This window comes from Sciurus vulgaris (assembly GCF_902686455.1).
Source record: "Sciurus vulgaris genome assembly, chromosome: 8".
Classification (NCBI taxonomy): domain Eukaryota; kingdom Metazoa; phylum Chordata; class Mammalia; order Rodentia; family Sciuridae; genus Sciurus; species Sciurus vulgaris.
The window spans coordinates 80,931,561-80,949,076 of NC_136468.1; the positions used below are offsets into that span (position 1 = coordinate 80,931,561).

At 34.4% G+C, this 17,516-nt stretch overlaps 1 protein-coding gene across 20 annotated transcripts in view; it reads left to right on the top strand.

The window, feature by feature from the left end:
* Nucleotides 1–17,516, top strand: part of HDAC9 (histone deacetylase 9) — a 926,898-nt gene that overhangs the window by 863,474 nt on the left and 45,908 nt on the right. For all 20 annotated transcript variants that reach the window (XM_079152285.1, XM_079152284.1, XM_079152283.1 and 17 more), the window contains one exon: nucleotides 13,170–13,303. In XM_079152285.1, the coding sequence (XP_079008411.1) occupies nucleotides 13,170–13,303 (134 nt within the window). The remainder of the gene's footprint in view (nucleotides 1–13,169; nucleotides 13,304–17,516) is intronic.

Genomic DNA, 17,516 nt, shown 5'->3' on the forward strand with positions numbered 1-17,516 from the left:
TTCGGACAGTCCTTTTCCCTCACCTCCCCCCTTCCTTGATGTTTGGAAAAGATTTTCTGCTTCTACTCCCACAGTGTCTTTTAAAAAACATTCTTAAAGAAAGGAAAACTTTCTACAAGAAGTCTATCATAAGGATATGTCATTTTTCATGCTTTTCTTCACTTTTGTTTCTGTTTGACTTCCCTCCCCTCCAAAAAAGTTGATCTCTGGTATAACCATGAGCCCTGAATTAAAATTTGTATATTGTGGTCACAAACATGGATTTCAAAGTCAGAGATTTTAAACCCTCCCTTTGCTTTTTTTACCTTGGGCAATCTACTTAACTTCTCTGTTTTCTCATTTCTAAAATAAGAATGTCAATTCCTCTTGCATAATTTTTGGAGAATTGGTGAAGTGTTTAGCATAGAACCGCTCCTGGGGTAAGTGCCATATAAACTTTAGCTATTATCATACAGTCAGCCAGCTCCATAAATTCTGCTTCAACTCTATCAGCTATTTATTCATCAGTAACTTAATTAAGACATATTATAATTGCTCATTACTATACTACATATTGGATTTGCAAAGTCAGGTAGAGTGTTTCATGTTCTCTAGCAGTTTTGTGGCCTAGTAAAGTGACCTAATAAATTAAGAAACATAGAGAAAAATGGGGTATGAAGCGGCATATAGGAGTCTACCTACATTGCACATAGTAGGGGATCAGGATATGATTATACTGAATTTAACAAATGAATGATTTAGCTGAGGGTGGACAGGACATTCCATCAGTGGTAGCTCAGAAGTTTGGGCACCATTCGACTGCAGTGTTCATCAAACTGTACAAGAGTTGCTTTGCTTCTGGATTGAGAGAGGAGTGAGTATGTGGTGTGGCAGAAGATGGGAAGAGGGTAAAAGAAACCATGTCAATGAAATACTTGAATTTAATCACGAAAAGTGTGAGATACCCATGACAGGTGACTGGGTGGCTGACGTGCTAACCTCTGTGCTAGAGAGCCTGGAGTTTCCTATAGCATGCTTGCCCATCTCCAGAGTCAAGATCTTTTCCACTTACAACCTCCTTGAAAGCAAGGTACATCAGCCAGAAAAGCTCGGCAGTGTCCCACCTGCTGTGGCCACTGATGGCTGTCTAATAGAATTCTCAGTTTCTTTGAAGAATTTGCAGTTCTATCAGTCTTTCAGCCTGAGATAGATTACCTAGTCTGTGTGAACCCATACTCATCCAGGAGTGGTATTTATGGGTTCTTTTTCACAAAATGACCCATAGATTTTGATTTTGGTCTCAGCAGCACTGAGACATATTTGCAATAGCTCATCATAACTGAAAATCCAACACAACTGTAATTTTCTTCCAGCAACCTACCTTCACCAGACCCCACAGATAATTTATTTATATATTGTCAAGGTTCCTGTCTTATACCTTCACATATGGATGCTTGGCACTTGGTGGAGAATATTGAGAGCAGATGAACCCTTTGGGCACATGGCAGCATGCCATTTAACTCACTCCAAGTAAACATGCCTTGTGTGTAGAATTTTTTAAACATCATTTTGGGCTCTTCTCACTTATTTTTAAGAGGCAGTATGCTCAATGATCAGGGCTCCAGAATCTCAAGTCAGAAAGCCTGAAATGAATCCTGACCCTAGTACTTTTAGTTGTGTGACCTTGGGAAAGTTATTCTATGTCCCTCTTTGTTTGCTCCTCAGTGGAAAGTTGGATCCAGTATTTTCTGTCTCATGTCCACATGAGGATTGAAGGAAAGAAATACCTGTATAAAGCTCAGGATTTTCTACAGGATAAATATTTTAGAATCACTGATCATTGTAGTTATCTGTATTATTCTAACTTCCCTGATATTCTCAAATTTGTCTCCTGGAATGATGAAATTGATTTTCCTTAGGCCTTTAGTATATTCAGGGATGTGTTAAAATTACCAGTTTCTAATTCTGCCCATTTATTATTTCAAATTTCTGTAGGTCACAAGTCTGTACAGACTCAACTAGGTCTTGACTTCAGGTCTCACAAGACTGATACCAAACAATTGGCCTGGCTGGATCTTTTAATCTAGAGGCTCTGGGGATGATGCCTTTTCTGAGTTCATTCAGGTTACTTGACAAAATTCAATTCTTCACAGTTGAAGAGATGAGGTCCCCATTTCCTGGCTGGCTGGGAGCCACCAACGTTCCTTTGCTGTCCTCAATTTTTGAACCATCAGTGATGCATCAAGTATTTCTTATGCTTCAAATCTCCCTAACCTCTTTTATGACCGAAAGGACAAATTTCGCTTCTAAAGGGTTTGTGTGATTTGATTATCTTCCTCCCTCACCCTCACCAATGCCACAAATCTCCCTTTCGATTTGCTCAAAGTCAACTGGAAAATACTTTTGCCATTCACAGGAGCAATATATATATTCATAATATTAATACACCACAGTGAATCTCACCATCATGTACCTCCACGTGATTTGGATCCTAATTAGAATAAGATATATTTCATGCTTGTATAAATATATCAAAATAGATTCTACTGTCATGTATAACTAAAAAGAACCAATAAAAAAGATTAATATAAAAAATAAATTAAATTTAAAAAAGTAATAGAATTGTCTGGAATTACAGGCTCCTGTTCACCAAACTCATCTTTCCATTCCCAGTTTGTTCTTTTGGGAAACACCATATATGTGATCCTATATTGATGTAATTGAGTGATTTTATAGCAAAAGAAAAAGTAAATAAATGAAAATGATGACAGCATCTAGCAGATATACATATTTATCTAATTGTGCTTTGAAACCATGAATAGGGTCAATGGACTGAAAATGAGGTAGTAATAGTTATTGACTCCGCCTGTGTGCCAGGAGCTGGTGAGTGCATTTTACATACATTATTTCAGGTAAACTAACCAAAATTACTATCCCTATGTCAGAAATGGGGAGCTGAGGCCAAGTTTTACAAATGTAGAACACTAGAAATATTTAAAGATATGTCTTCTGAGTCTCTTCTAAGCAGACTTATATACTCCCTCTGTTAACCCTAATGACACTTTATTTTGTAGTCATTGATTTTCTGTATGTTAAATGATAACCTGTCTGCATACATGTCCCTTATATTTGAGTCCCTTGGAAGCCAGAACTATTCAGTCTATCCATCCTTGTATTTCCTTCGCTATTATTAGAGATGTGCTCAGGAAATGCTGGTTGAATTTGAGCAGAACAAACTACCATAATGGGATCATCATTGCTTAGTACAAGTCTGATCTACTCTTATTCCATCCCACTTGGCCAATTATGCATGAGCATCGAAGAGAGAATAGATCCCATGTGTTTGATGCGTTATTGAAAACAGCAGTAAAAACTAGTGATTGGCAAATCAAGTGGCAGTTGGGGTTTGGCACAGATCGGTCTTGTTGAGGGGTGGCAAGGAATAGCCCTATGGTATCCAAAAGCATTTTCTAGGGATTTTTTTTCCCCTCGCTGGTTTTATACTTGGATATTTTAAAGGAAATTTAATTCATATGCTTCTGGTTTGTTTACACTTAACACACCAAAGCAACGATTTGTAAAAACCATTTGGTGTCTAGGAACTCTTTCTAAAGTAGCTCCTTTTAAACTGGAAATAATATTTGAAAATATGGCCTGTATTAATATCTATAAAATTGGCAGCAAGGAACAGTGGGAAATGTACTGCCTGAGGAATTTGGGTTCTAACTCCCACTCTGTTAACTGTTTGCCCTGAAAATGCAACTTTCTAGGTCTTTGTTTTTTTCATCACTGAAATGAAAAAATTGGAATATATAAATTTGAAATTAATTTCTAGATCTAAATTTTTAGGATTAAAATCTTTCATTAAAATATAAATATCAAGGACCTATTATGCACCAAGATCTGTTCCATATACAGTGTTTTATCATTTTTAAGTGACTTTTTATGATTAGATGTTCATATCAAATCTGTGAAGTAGAAAAAATAATGCTTAGTTACATTTTGGGAGAGAAAACTGAGGTTCAAGTAGATTTTGTATTATCACATACCACTTGAAGTATCAGATTTATACACCAAATGATGGCACATAGTAGATATTTAGTAAATAAAGGTTGATTTGTACTTGGACCATAGATGGATGGACTGATATGTAGCCAAAATGCCAGTCAAGCTTTCTTGCCATTTTAATTCTTGGAAATTCCTGAGAATATGTTTTATTTTTTAGAAATAATGGCAGTGAAGGGTTCCATTGTTTCAGACCTCATTTAGGATACAAAAAAAACGTTTATTTGCTTTCAAAAGGTGCTGAGAATATAAACTTACCTCAAGGAGCATCATTGACTAGAAAAGTAAAAGGATTTTTACTGTGGTTGAAAGTGACTTCTTTAAAACATATGCAATATTTATAGGGCTGCTTGGAATAAGCCAACTGAGAGATTTAATGATAATAATCTCCATATTTCTTCTAAAATTGATTTCCGGTTTCAATGAACTTGGAAAGAGTCCTGGGACATCAAATAAGTAAAGATCTTAACATGAAATGAATCTTTGGAGTATGTTCATAAATTTACATTTAAACATGACCAGAAGTGTATGTGTATATATATATATATATATATATATATATATATATATACATATATATATATATCTTTGCCCATTATTAAGGTGATACTTTAATGAAAAATTTTCATTTGCATGAAATCAACCTTTTTGGCTACAGATGAAAGGATTTTATGGTAGCGACAATGGTTTTGTGAGTTAAATGATCCCAACATCATCAGGAATGAATCACAAGTGCCTACCATATGAATTACAGCACCACGAGTCTTAAAAAGGTATTTTTTGTGGAAAGCATTCCTCCCATCTGCAACAATCAGATTCTGCTTTGAAGTGCTGCTGGAGAGCTTCACAATACATGAGACTGCCACATGCTACACAAACGTCTCTCTCCACTTGGGTTCCACTGTGTTTCCCTAAAGAAGATCACAGTAACTTAAGGACCAAGGGGTTTAGAGAGGAAAATGGTTACAGTTTTTGTAATTGGACTTCTCTGCACATGCATTCTTCAGTAATCCTTTCTGCATATTGCTATAAAAATATGCAAGTGCATGTGCAAAATTAAATTTCAAGTTAAAATGGGGGCAAAAATGTGTGATTCCTTTTGATACCTACTACATTGGCTCTGCAGGGAAATCTTCACAGACACTTTAGTTCCAAATGAAACTAATCTGTTAATAAATGAGCATATTGGTATTGAGGCTTTTTAGCCATAGAAATTACAAAAATCATCTCTTCAAAAGAGACCTTCACCACAGCTGACCTCCACAACATGACAGCATAAGGGTGGAGGTTCCCAGTATCACTTTTGGGTTTTCACTTGAAGCTTTTCTTGAACAGATGCAAAAAATAATAGTGGAAGAAGGCTTTGTAGGAAATGGGAGACTTGCTGACATCAGCAAGTTAGGATAGTTATAAATGGAAGAAAATGACTGGCCTAAACAATCACTGTGTCATGATTTTTTATAATCAAATGATCATACCCCAGGTACCTTTCTTGGGGAGCTGGTAGTTGATCATAGATGCCAATCTACTTTATCATAGGATGGCAGGATTACAACAGTAGCTAAATGTTAGGTGGGAGAGAATTCCCTCTTCAACCTGTGGCAGAATTCCCTCAGTTTTGGCCTCCACAAAGATTTCTGGTTTTATTTGCAATTTTGTATTGAAAACAGTCTTTCTGGGAGTTTTGTTTATTTCTCTAAGCCTCTATAAGAATGTTAGAATCATCTACAACAGGCATTGCCAAACACACATAGGTTATAAAATAATTCAGTTTATAAGGCGTTGACTGCACTTGGTTCCCATTTTGCATTGCATGCTTTACCATTGATGTTCTGTCCTATACTCTGGCAAAAAGGAGAAGTTGGCAATCAGAAGAGCAAGCCTCTTTCCATCCTTTCCTTGAATAATACATAATAACACTAGAATCAAATAAATTCTAGTACATGAGACTATTATGTGCAATTTTACATACAAAATCAAAAATATAATAACTTGATAATCTTAAAGATCTAAAAACAGAGAATTGATAGGTACTTAATACATTTAAAATGATATTAAAGAGGCTATGAGAAATGTTTTCACTATATTGACATTTGTAAAGAAAAGTTAAAAATATTAATAAGCCTGTTTTATTTAGAATATGCTTATAAACAGGCATGAAATACACATAAGCAAAATTAATCTCTGGTTGATAGAACTATGGGTTTTATATTATATAAAATTGTGTTCTAACTTGTTTATTTTATTTATTTAATGATATATATATATATATATACTATGTAGCACATGTAGCATCTTTATTATATATCATATTGCTAAGCTATTTTATTTATTATTATCTATGATTTTCCAAATTTTCTGCAATGAACATGTGTTAATTTTGGTTTTCAAAATAGTTTTTCTTTTAAAGGCAATTAAAATAAATCTAGTTAGGGTTGTTTCCCTTCACTACCACTGTTCTTTGGGAATTATTTGGAAACATTAGAGAGAAGCATTTGCGATGTGCCCTTTTGAAGGACAAATCTGTTGATATCCTATGACTTAGTTATTAACTGCATACATAAGGTTTAATTTTCAAGACTTCTTGAGCAACTTTTCAAAATTAATAAAAACACTGACACAATATGACCTCATAGAACCTCAGGAAATCAAATTGAAATTTATAATTTAAACCACTCCCATATTTACAGCTTATTTGATACTCTCTTCTGAGGCAACAACATTAAATTTGTTTCTAGCAAATAAACAGGATTCCAAATTGAAAATGCCCTTCCAATACTCTTCTGCAAAGCTGTCTCAGTGTTGGTTCAGCTGCTTGGTTATCCAGGTAAATGATTTGATACAACAGAGCTTCCTTCTCATGTTTAAATGTTCATGCTGATGAGACTTTTTTTTTTTTAAAATCCAGTTGACATGTAGGAATCTTTAGTTGTGGTGTAGATAATGGTAATAATTTGTTAATGCCTCAATCTACAAGATTATCTCAAGAGCTTTCATCTTTCAAAACAAGCATTTCTTGCAGAATTCAGTTGCAGTCAAATGCAGGTAGTAGGAACACTACCTAGGCTAGTCAGTCATTGTGTGCCAATACCAGTCACTAACCTGAGTCTGCCCACATGCGTGCATAGGTGTCCAGGTTCCTCCTTCAGTTCTGCACTCCTGCCTCCAGAATTTCAAAACTAGAGGTATGTGTGGATGCTGCAAACTGAGTTTCAACTCCCCATCCAATGTAGCTTGAGCCCATAATGTTCCATAAAGTATGGAAACATTTTCTCCCTTGATCATTTAGTCCACCAGTCCTCATGCTCAGGACACTACAACTCCCCTGAAGAAGGTCTCTGTGATGTTTTGTATTCTGAGTGTCATACAAAATTCATTGTGACAAGTAGGATGAGCTTTTGGGCTTTTGTGAAGTTGGAAGTAAATATGATTATATAAAATGTGATCATGCTTGTTAAAACCATGCTATACAAACTCGAATCAACACACACACACACACACACACACACACACACACACACACACAGTCAAAGGTTTCACTGAAACTTTTTTCTCCCATGTCTTTAAAAATAATACTTCAATGTTGGTCACCACACTCAACTGGCATTTCTGACATTTCTAATATGTACAGCAGCAATGGACATTGGAGAACTCAAGATAATAAAACTTAGATTATTCTTAAATTGCTTATTTTGATTAGAAGAGAGGGCATGTGCTTTGTAGAAATTTCATCTCTTTGCTTCACCTGAGTGCTTTGTGCATGCATACCTCAGAGTGCAGCTGCCTTAATCTCTAACTCCAGAGATCACATGGGCAACATGTGAATGGAAATAAACCCTGTAGGTAAAAGAAAGAGGAATTTGGATAGAGATCAAAGATTAGCTTCATTCCACTCTTTCCTTCCACTTTTTACTATCCCATCTAAATTTGGTATTTTATGGGACTCTTTTTTTTATTCCCAGAGGAAAGAGTGAACTTAAATCAGATTTGGGGCTTTCTCTGTCTCTTTTTTAAACACATATAATTTGATTTGCTCAGTAGTGACTTTAGATCCTTGAATTCTCAATTGCTAGAAACCTTTAATATGAATGTTAAGGGTGGACTGGCTTGATTTAATATTATTATTATATATTTTTCAAATCTTACTGTAGCCCTGGTTAAATTTCGGAAAAACTGTCTAGAATATTTAACCATATGATTAGTGCAGGGGTGGAGTTTATTGTGCTCAGCCTCATTCCTAAGTGGTTCATGGAAAAGATTCTTACTGGCATCATCCTGAGGTCCATAGGAAATGAGAAATGCTGAAATGCTATAAAACAATGTTTACCTGATTTTAAAATGCTTTTTAGAATAATTGTTTTCCAAGTATATAAATATGTGGGAAAATTATAAAATGACTCTTGATTTTCATCCAAATAGTAGCTAAGTGGTTAAAATCAGCACTAAAGTGCTTGTGTGTGTTAGTTTTACATTGCAGTAATGAAATACCTGAGGAAATCCACTTAAAAAAAAGGAAAGGTTTATTTTGGCTCATGGTTTCTGAGGTTTCAGTACACAATTGCTTGGTCCTATCATTTTAGTAAAGCAGAATATCATGGTGGGGAGCACATGGCAGAATAGAGATGCTCATCTCATGGTGGTCAAGAAACAGAGAGATAGAGAAGCAGGAGCAAAGGACAAGATATACCTTTCAAGGCCATGTCCCAGTAACCTACATCCTCTAGCAAGGTCCCACCTCCCAGTTTCCACCACCTCTGAATAGCACCAGCTGGGAAATGAGCCTTCAATTTAGGAGCCACTGGGGGACATTCCAGATTTAAACTCTAAGAGTGCTTCAGGAAAGTAGTGGGAAATTGCTTCAACCAGTTCATAGCTAACCTCAAGTGTTAGGCCAGAACTGACAATCTTGGAAGTTGTTTACTTGGTAGAAATCTTAATGCTTTCCCTAATTTAAGATGATATTATTTTGTTGTTCCAACATAGAAAGAATTTGGTTTAGGTTTGGGTTCTTACTGTTTGACAGTTTTATAAGTTCTCATTTAGTTCTACCAGCTACATTCTGAAGAGTTATTTTCAAACATAAGACAAATGCTACTTAAAGAGAAGAACTAAGGTTAGACTTGAGAGTGACACAGGTATATCTGCAGAGCATACACTTATATATTCAAGTTTATTCTGTCAAGCATCTAGGTTTTGCTATGTGTATGTATACATGTGTTTTTAATGTTATAAGTGTTTACAAATGAGGGAAGATAAAATCATAGCTCTTCTAATTTAGAAAAGATGATACAAGAAGCTAAAATTTTGGATTACTATAAACTTTAAAAAATAAAAACAGAAAAGAACATTGATTGCCAGGAGTTGAGAAGTAGAGAGGAGGGATGAATTGGTGGATCCTACAGGATATTTTAGGGCAGGAAAACTCTTCTCTGTGTGACACTATAATGGCGGATACATAACATTATACCTTTGCCAAAATGCATATAATTGTGTAACACAAGGTGTGACCATCAACTATGGATTTTAGTTAACAATTATACATAAATATTGGTGTATAAATTGTAACGAATGCACCATACTAATGCAAGATGTTAATAACAGGAAAAGGAGGGGGCAAATAGGGGAGTTCTTTTGTACTTTCTTCTTAATTCCTCTGCAAACTCCAATCTGCTCTTAAAAAAATAGTCTATTGGTTATAAAAATACATATGATTTAAAAATTTAATGTTTATTCCCATAAGTTCACAAAAATATAATAAATGAAGTGTAATATTAAAACACACGTTTTTATTTGTTTATCCTATTTGCAATTATCCATGAAATTGGAAAGTTTAGATGCAATGCTAAATTTTTAAAAGATCGAATAAGGAATGTTCAACTTTGGCAATATAAGAGACTCTTCCATGAAATACCCCTACATTAAAATATCTCAAAATACTAAATTAAATCTGAAAATCAGCCATTTAAATGTGTGAATGACTTTCAAAAAGGAAGAAGAAAGGTGAGTGCATACTGAAGTTGCTGGCCATCCTGGGGTCATATGTAACAAAAATCTCTATCTGGTTAGAACTTGAACATTGATAGTCTACTGCATATTGGAAAAGAGAGTCAATACCCTGAACCTGTAATAGGAAGGAAATTTGAAGATATGAATAAAGAAAAGAATGACAAAAGGTGAACTCAAAAGAAATGGGAGAGTAGGAAAAAATATTGATGAGTGCAATGACAAATCTCTCAGCTGTCATTATCGACAGAGGGAATTTTGAAAGAAAAGAAGGAAGGAAAAAAGAAGGAAGGAAAGAAGGGGAAGGGAAGGGAAAGGAAAAAATATGAACAAAGCTAAGTTTCTTTTTCTTAAGAGTTTATAATGAAGTTTTGGAGTTACAATATATGGGCAAAAACAAACAAAAATACCCCACAAATTCTGATAATTTGAAATTGATTTGAGATGGTAGTGTCTCAAATATCCCAGCAGAAGCAAACAAAATCACACTTTACCAGGCTGCAAAGACAGAGGTCACAGTCACTCCAGCCATGCCTTCATTAAGGTTACTAAGTTAGTAACAGGGTGTTGTAGAATCATGGCTTATAGACAGAGGTGTGTTTTCCACAGTTCTGAAGGGTGTTATCCCAAGATCGGGTGACAGCATGGTTAGGTTCTGGTGAGGGCCTTCTGGATTGCAGACTTCTGGCTTCTCCCTATATTCTCATATAGATGAAAGAGGCTAGAGAAGTGCCTTTTATAAAGGCATTAATTTCATTTACCTAATGACTAAAAGTCCACTTCCTAATACCATCACTGTGGGAGTTAGGATTTCAACACATGGATTTGAACTGGGGGTTAGGGGTTGGGGTGGCACACATTCTGTCCTTCACACCAGGATTCAAAGTTTTTTTCAGATGTAAACTTGCAGAGAATATAAGCCAAAAATATAAATGACAATGACAACAAAAAGTGAACAAATGAACCCCCTAAAACAAAAACAAACAAACTATAACCAGATAAACAGAGGAGAATTATGGGAACCATGAAGATGAATCAGCAGAAACAAGAAGTAGCAAACTAAACTGAAAGAATTCAGAATTTGGATACAGAATGTAAAATAATTATGCTGAAAGAATTATAAGCAACAGCAAAGAGTAAGAAACTATAAAAATGATCATGAAGTTGTGTGCTATAACCAAACAGAAATTCTGGAATTAAATAATACAATTACTGAAATGAAAATATGCATAGAGGAATTAAATAGGGGAATGGAGCCATCTGAAGAGAGAAAGTCTGGAGGATAGATTTGAATAAAAATGTATATATTGTAGGACAGAAAAAGATGGAAATATGAAAAAAAAACTTAAGAGATACTGAGGATACTTTGAATGATAAGTCCTCATATACCTAATTGAATTTCAAAAAAAAGAAAAAGGGAAAATAAAAAATTTTATTTCAGTAAATTTAAATACCTAAATGAAATAAATTCCTAGAAAAATATAACCCAAGAAAATATAGAAAGCATGAATAGTCCTATAGTCCCTTAAAAATCAAATCAATCTTTAAAAATCTTCAAAAAATGCAGGACACAAATGGTTTTATTGGAGCTGCCCACCCAATCTTCTTTTCAGATAATGAATAAAGATAAATCGAATGAAAAAAAAACTACATCAAAAATTTAGCATGATCAGTCCAAGAATAGAAAATTACAGACTAATGCTATTCATTAATGTAGGTGAAAAATCCTAAACACAGCATTAGTAAAACAAATCCAGATGTGTATTATAAAGATATTTATCATGAACAAACTTATTTTACTCCATAAATGTAATGATGGCTTAATATTAGAAATATTAATAGGTGAAACTCACAGCACTATTAAATTGTAGGAAAAATACCATCCCTGTAGAGAAAGAATTAGATTAAATTCTACAACCATTTAAATAAAAACTCTAATTCAAGCTAGAAATAGAAAGCTCACTCCTTATACTGAATGAAACCACAGTAAGCTGCCATTATTTATTCATTCACTTTGCAAATCATACCAAATGTTGGCAAGAATGTGACTAAACTGGAATTCTTACATACACTGCTTCTAAGACTGGGGGGTTGGTAATAGCCCTTTGGAAATAATCTGGCATTGTTTAGCAGATTTTCACTCAACAGTTTCATTCCATTCTTGCATATGTGCACCAGAAGTCTTGCATAAGACTATTCATGGCAACATTATTTGCAATAACAAAAAAAGGAAAATTTTTTGTAACAATAAGAACAACAACAAAAACAAAATCTGTCAATAGTAGAATGGGTAAATAAATTGTATAGACATAAGTTGACCTATTAGACAGCAGCAAAGAATCCTGATTTCACACAAGGAGGGCTGATACTATCAGAAAGTGGTGTAATTCAAAGGCATTATTAATGTTATTTGCCTTAAGTTAGAAGATGAGTAAACAGATGTTGTCATATTATACTTTATAACATATGTAGATGTCATTTATATATTTTGTTTATCAAATACTTCATAATAAAAGAGTATCTATCAAAACCTAATGTAATAACCAAGTAATATGAGGTGAGGTATAAAACGCTTCTTTTTATAATAAAGTAAAGGCACATGATGGAAGTAGGAGGCACATGAGAAGCAAACAGGATAGTTTGCCTTGTTAACATTAGCTGAATAATATTCAAATTTTTCATCCAGATACATGTAGGGGCTAGAGATATAGCTCAGTTAGTAGAGTGCTTGCCTCGCATGAACAAGGCCCTGGGTTCAAACCCCAGCACCACAAAAACGAAACAAAACAAAAACAAACAAACAAACAAACCAAAAAAAAAAAAAAAAAAAAAAAACAGATACATGTAGAATATGTCATAAGAGACCCTACTGCACACTGAAGAACCAGATGGGTGCAAGTCTTGATTGTGATAGTTAGCTGTGGAATGTTGGGCTTTGATTCCCTCATCTGTAAAAGACATAACAACAGGACCCAACTGATAAGTTGTTCAGAGCACTACGTAAGTTATCACTGGAAGGGCTGAGAAAAAGAGCTTGCACAGAATAAATGCTCAGTGTTAAGATTCTAGTGGTCATTTTCTTTGATTTAATGTTTTGAAATGTTCTGTTTGTGTCATGGTAGGCTTTGGTCATTTGACGGAGCAATTGATGACGTTGGCTGATGGACGTGTGGTGTTGGCTCTAGAAGGAGGACATGATCTCACGGCCATCTGTGATGCGTCCGAAGCCTGTGTAAATGCCCTTCTAGGAAATGAGGTAAAATTTAGAAGTGCAAAAGAGCAGAGTAGAAGGATCAGAGATGTATGAATGCATATTTTAATGTCTTTTTTTAATCCTATATACTTACAAAGCTTAATTTTGTTCTTGTGTTTAAGAAAGTAAGCAAGCTATAAATAAGTGAAGTTAACAGCTCTCATGTTATATGCTACAACTTTTTCCCAGTTACAGAATCTACATAGCACTCCCTTCACACAACTCAAAAATGGGTGAAGATAAACTTTGGGAATAAGAATGCTTTGTCAACTGATCCAATCAAATGAACATTAAAACATTTGATAAGAAATGAAATTTTAAAGATTGTTTCTTTTTAAAGATTTCTTATAGGATTGTCAGTTCAGAAAAATAAGCCTGTTAAAAATATCAATAAACCACTTTTGTCATCATTTAAGAATTCTCCATACTGAGGTAAATATTTCTTAAAAAGTTGAGAAATCCATTGAAAGTCATGCAACCAGAATGCATTAGATCCAAGATTTGAATTTGAATGTAAGTGGCTAAAGGTCTTTCTTTTTTATTTCATACTATGCAACTAAATCGCAGTACATTTTCCTGACTACTCTGTAGAATTTTAAATTCAGACTGAATTTCTGTGAGTTTCATGTTCAGATCATGACAGGCTTTTAGACCAATTAATTGCAACTCAAAAAAAAAAAAAAAATAGTTCAGAGCCTGGCGTAGTGGCACATGCCTACCATCCCCAGTAGCTTGGGAGGCTGAGGCAGAAAGTGTGATTACAAGTTCAAAGTCAGGTTTTGCAACTTAGTGAGGTCCTAAGCAAATTAGTGAAAACCTGTCTCAAAATAAAAAACAAACAAACAAACAAAAATATGGGGATGTTGCTCAGTGGTTAAATCCCTACTACCCCCCCCCAAAAGAATTCCAAATCTCTATTCATTAATATTATCAATTCACTTATTTTTGTAGTGAATCATCGTTTGATAGTCTGTCATCATTGTATATATTTTGTCTTTCTTTTATTAGCTTGGAATATAATTTTACTAATGAAATAAATATCTATGATTTTTTAAAAATTATTCATATTGTTTAACAGAATCACATGCTTTTGCCTATAGTATTTATGGGGAAAAAGTACCTTTCTCCTTGCATTAAACATTTATCTTTTATTGTCATTATTGTCTTACAAACCTATAGTGCTTCCACATTATTATTTTGACATATTTATTGAATAAAGTATGTACATTTTTATTCAAAATAAAAACATTAGAGAGAAAATTTGATAACTTCTCAAGTGCATTACATATTGTGCTGCAAAATTTTAGACAGCAAAATAACCCACAGGATGTAATTACCTAATGATTAGTGTCAACAATGAACTGCTGCTGTTTCAGATCACACATAAGTCAACGTTTCTAGGATTCCCTTAAAAGTGATTCTCATTTTCTTGTGATCCATCAACATCAACCAGAATGTTGGATTTTTTGGTGTGGCAATAAAGATGCAAAAAATAAATGATTACCTATTTTATCAGTTAATGTTGGTCTGCTCTGCCTGACCACCTGGTAATATCTTTTGCATTCACGAGTATTTTCAAATCACTTATTTGATTTTAAATACTGTAGAAACATTTTAGAGAAGCAGACTGGTTTTAATATTTGCATTATAAAGGCTTACACCAGATGTGCAGAAAATCAGAATAGGTTGTGGATTGTGGCTACATGGATGATTGACCTGCTCAGAAAGAAATGTTACCTGGCTCCAAAAGCAAACTACTTTTCTGACTACGTGGAAGGAAATTACGGATTTCAGTGGCTCTCTTTGAACACCCCATTCAAATGAAATTCTCTTTTTGCTGTTGTAATCTCTGCACTTGGTCCAACTCTGTTCTTCCAAGAGAGCATTTCCAGTGAGGATGGACTAATCTCTTCTATGATCCCTCTCTTTAAGAAGTTATTATGCTTCAAAACAGATTCAGCTGAGTGCAGTTACATGGTTTTCATAATTTATTGGACTAAAGTTTGAGACTTGTGCCTTTTCTCTACATTTTTAGAAAGACCAGGCAGGGACAAAAATATCAATGGTCATTCTTAATTCTGCCCACATGGGTGGAGAGATTGCTAAAAAATTCCAGGAAATGAAAACTGAAATGATTATTTTGGGCTACATTCACTGTTAAATTGACTTTAATTTTCTGGATATCTGACATTATGTTTGATGGCGTTATTATACTACCCTAAATATGATTCTATCTCTTGATTGGCCATCTTCAATTGAGTGTGCACAACCTAAAATTTGTTCATTATGAAATAAAGGAAGTTTAAATAATCTAAAATCTTTCCATATTTTTCCCATTACATTTCTTAGAGACACAAGAATATAGATTTCTCGTGAGATACTGTAAGGACAACAGATGGAGTTGTTACATTGAATATTGAAAGAAAAAAATTATTATAACAGGTCTATCAGTACACAGAGGAAAAAAGCTAACAGAAAGAGGATTTTTTTAAAAAATGAAAAATGGAAGAAAAATACAAGTGTGTTGTACGTTATAATTCATTTGGAAAAAGGAAATGAAAATGTAATACTTGAAACAACTCGAGAAACAAAGAGTTCTTCTCACTTTCATTGACAATATAATTTATAATCCAAGGCCTGGTTTTTGGTATTTTTTCCAGGTCAAAGATCATCATGACTGCATTGAAGTTTTAAATTTCATTCCTTTAGAAAAAAATAATATAAAAGGCAGATTGCATGTACCTCACCATTTAAAAAAGTGCATACATGCAGTTTTCACAGCAATTTTATGTGGTAAGCTCTAGGTAAGAAAATAAAAGAGACGTCTTTCAGATACCAATTATTGCAATTTCAAATCCCAATTTCCCCCCAAACCTCCTTTTCAAGTGATTAATAGAGCAATTATAACTTATTATCTGAGATTTCACTTTTACAAATAACAAAAATGTACTAAAGCTTGAGCTTAAAATGCTGGCAGAACTGACTCTGGCTTCTCAACACTGAACATGCAATTGAACTCAAATTAGAAAGGTCAAGAAGGGCCTTTTTGAGGGACTCTGCACTTTGTCAGATGTATTTATTCATGTGCAGAGGATTAGAATTCATAAACATTTTGCCAGTTTTTTTGAATGCTATTTCTTTTCATTGTTGTTCTTGGCCAGGCCATGTCAATATAACAAAATGCTGCTTCTTATGGCTTATTATCAGCAAAATAATATGTATTACATAACCCAAAGGAATTGTAAAATCAGCAGGATCTGTTGGCTCTGCATCTTTGTGTAGACACATAGATGGGTACCAAAATGCTTGATATTTAAGAAATCAAGTTATCTGAGTGTTGTACCCAAAACCAGTATTTTCTTCTTTTTAAATGTTTTTATCATGAAAATGATCTACTTAGCAAAACATCTCTTAACTATTCTGTTAAGAAATATGTACAAGGTCAGTCAAAATAATATAATAATATACTGTTGGATTAAAAATAATTTGAACATGGTACAGGAAATTCCTAGAGGCAATGATTTGGAAGACATACCGGAGTCCTTTTTTTTTTCTTGGCAAAGTTTAGAACTTAGATTTATCAGTCCAATCAGTGTATGATGAATATTTTTGAACTTCTTTAATGAAGTACTTAGAAACACCAGCTTGGAGTTTGCAAGAAGTTAAAGTGAATATCTAAATGAAAAGAATTGTGAGGTTACTTGGAAAAGCATTGGGGATACTTAAGTGAATAGCCACATAATTAGTAATAGAATTCCCCAGTGGAATCTGATTTTGGTAATTCGTATTGGAGCTGGTGGGCAAACAGTGTCACAGTTGCTTTAGGACCAAATTTGCCTACTGTTATGCAAAGCCAATTAGTGGCACCCTGGGTTGCTTCCTCTGAAAGAAATTTTCCCAAGAGGTGAGAAAAGCTTTAAGCAGTTGCCATTCCTATGGAATCTGAAAGGAAAACATTGAAAACCTTGGAGAAGTCAAGGAAAGGGTGGGAGATAGAGTAGTAGGAGCATCGGTAGTGAGCTGAGAACATGGATGTTAGAAGACCACCTGTCAAAACAGGAGTGAGCCAGAGAGGGAGAAAGCCACATAGTCCTAGACTTGGAAGCTGTGGAGATGGCTTTGTGACCTCTAGTACTGAAGGTTCAGCACTGTCGTTCAGCAGTTTACAGCATGTTTTTTTTTCTAGATCTTCCTCACACTTTTTGAAGTTTAATTT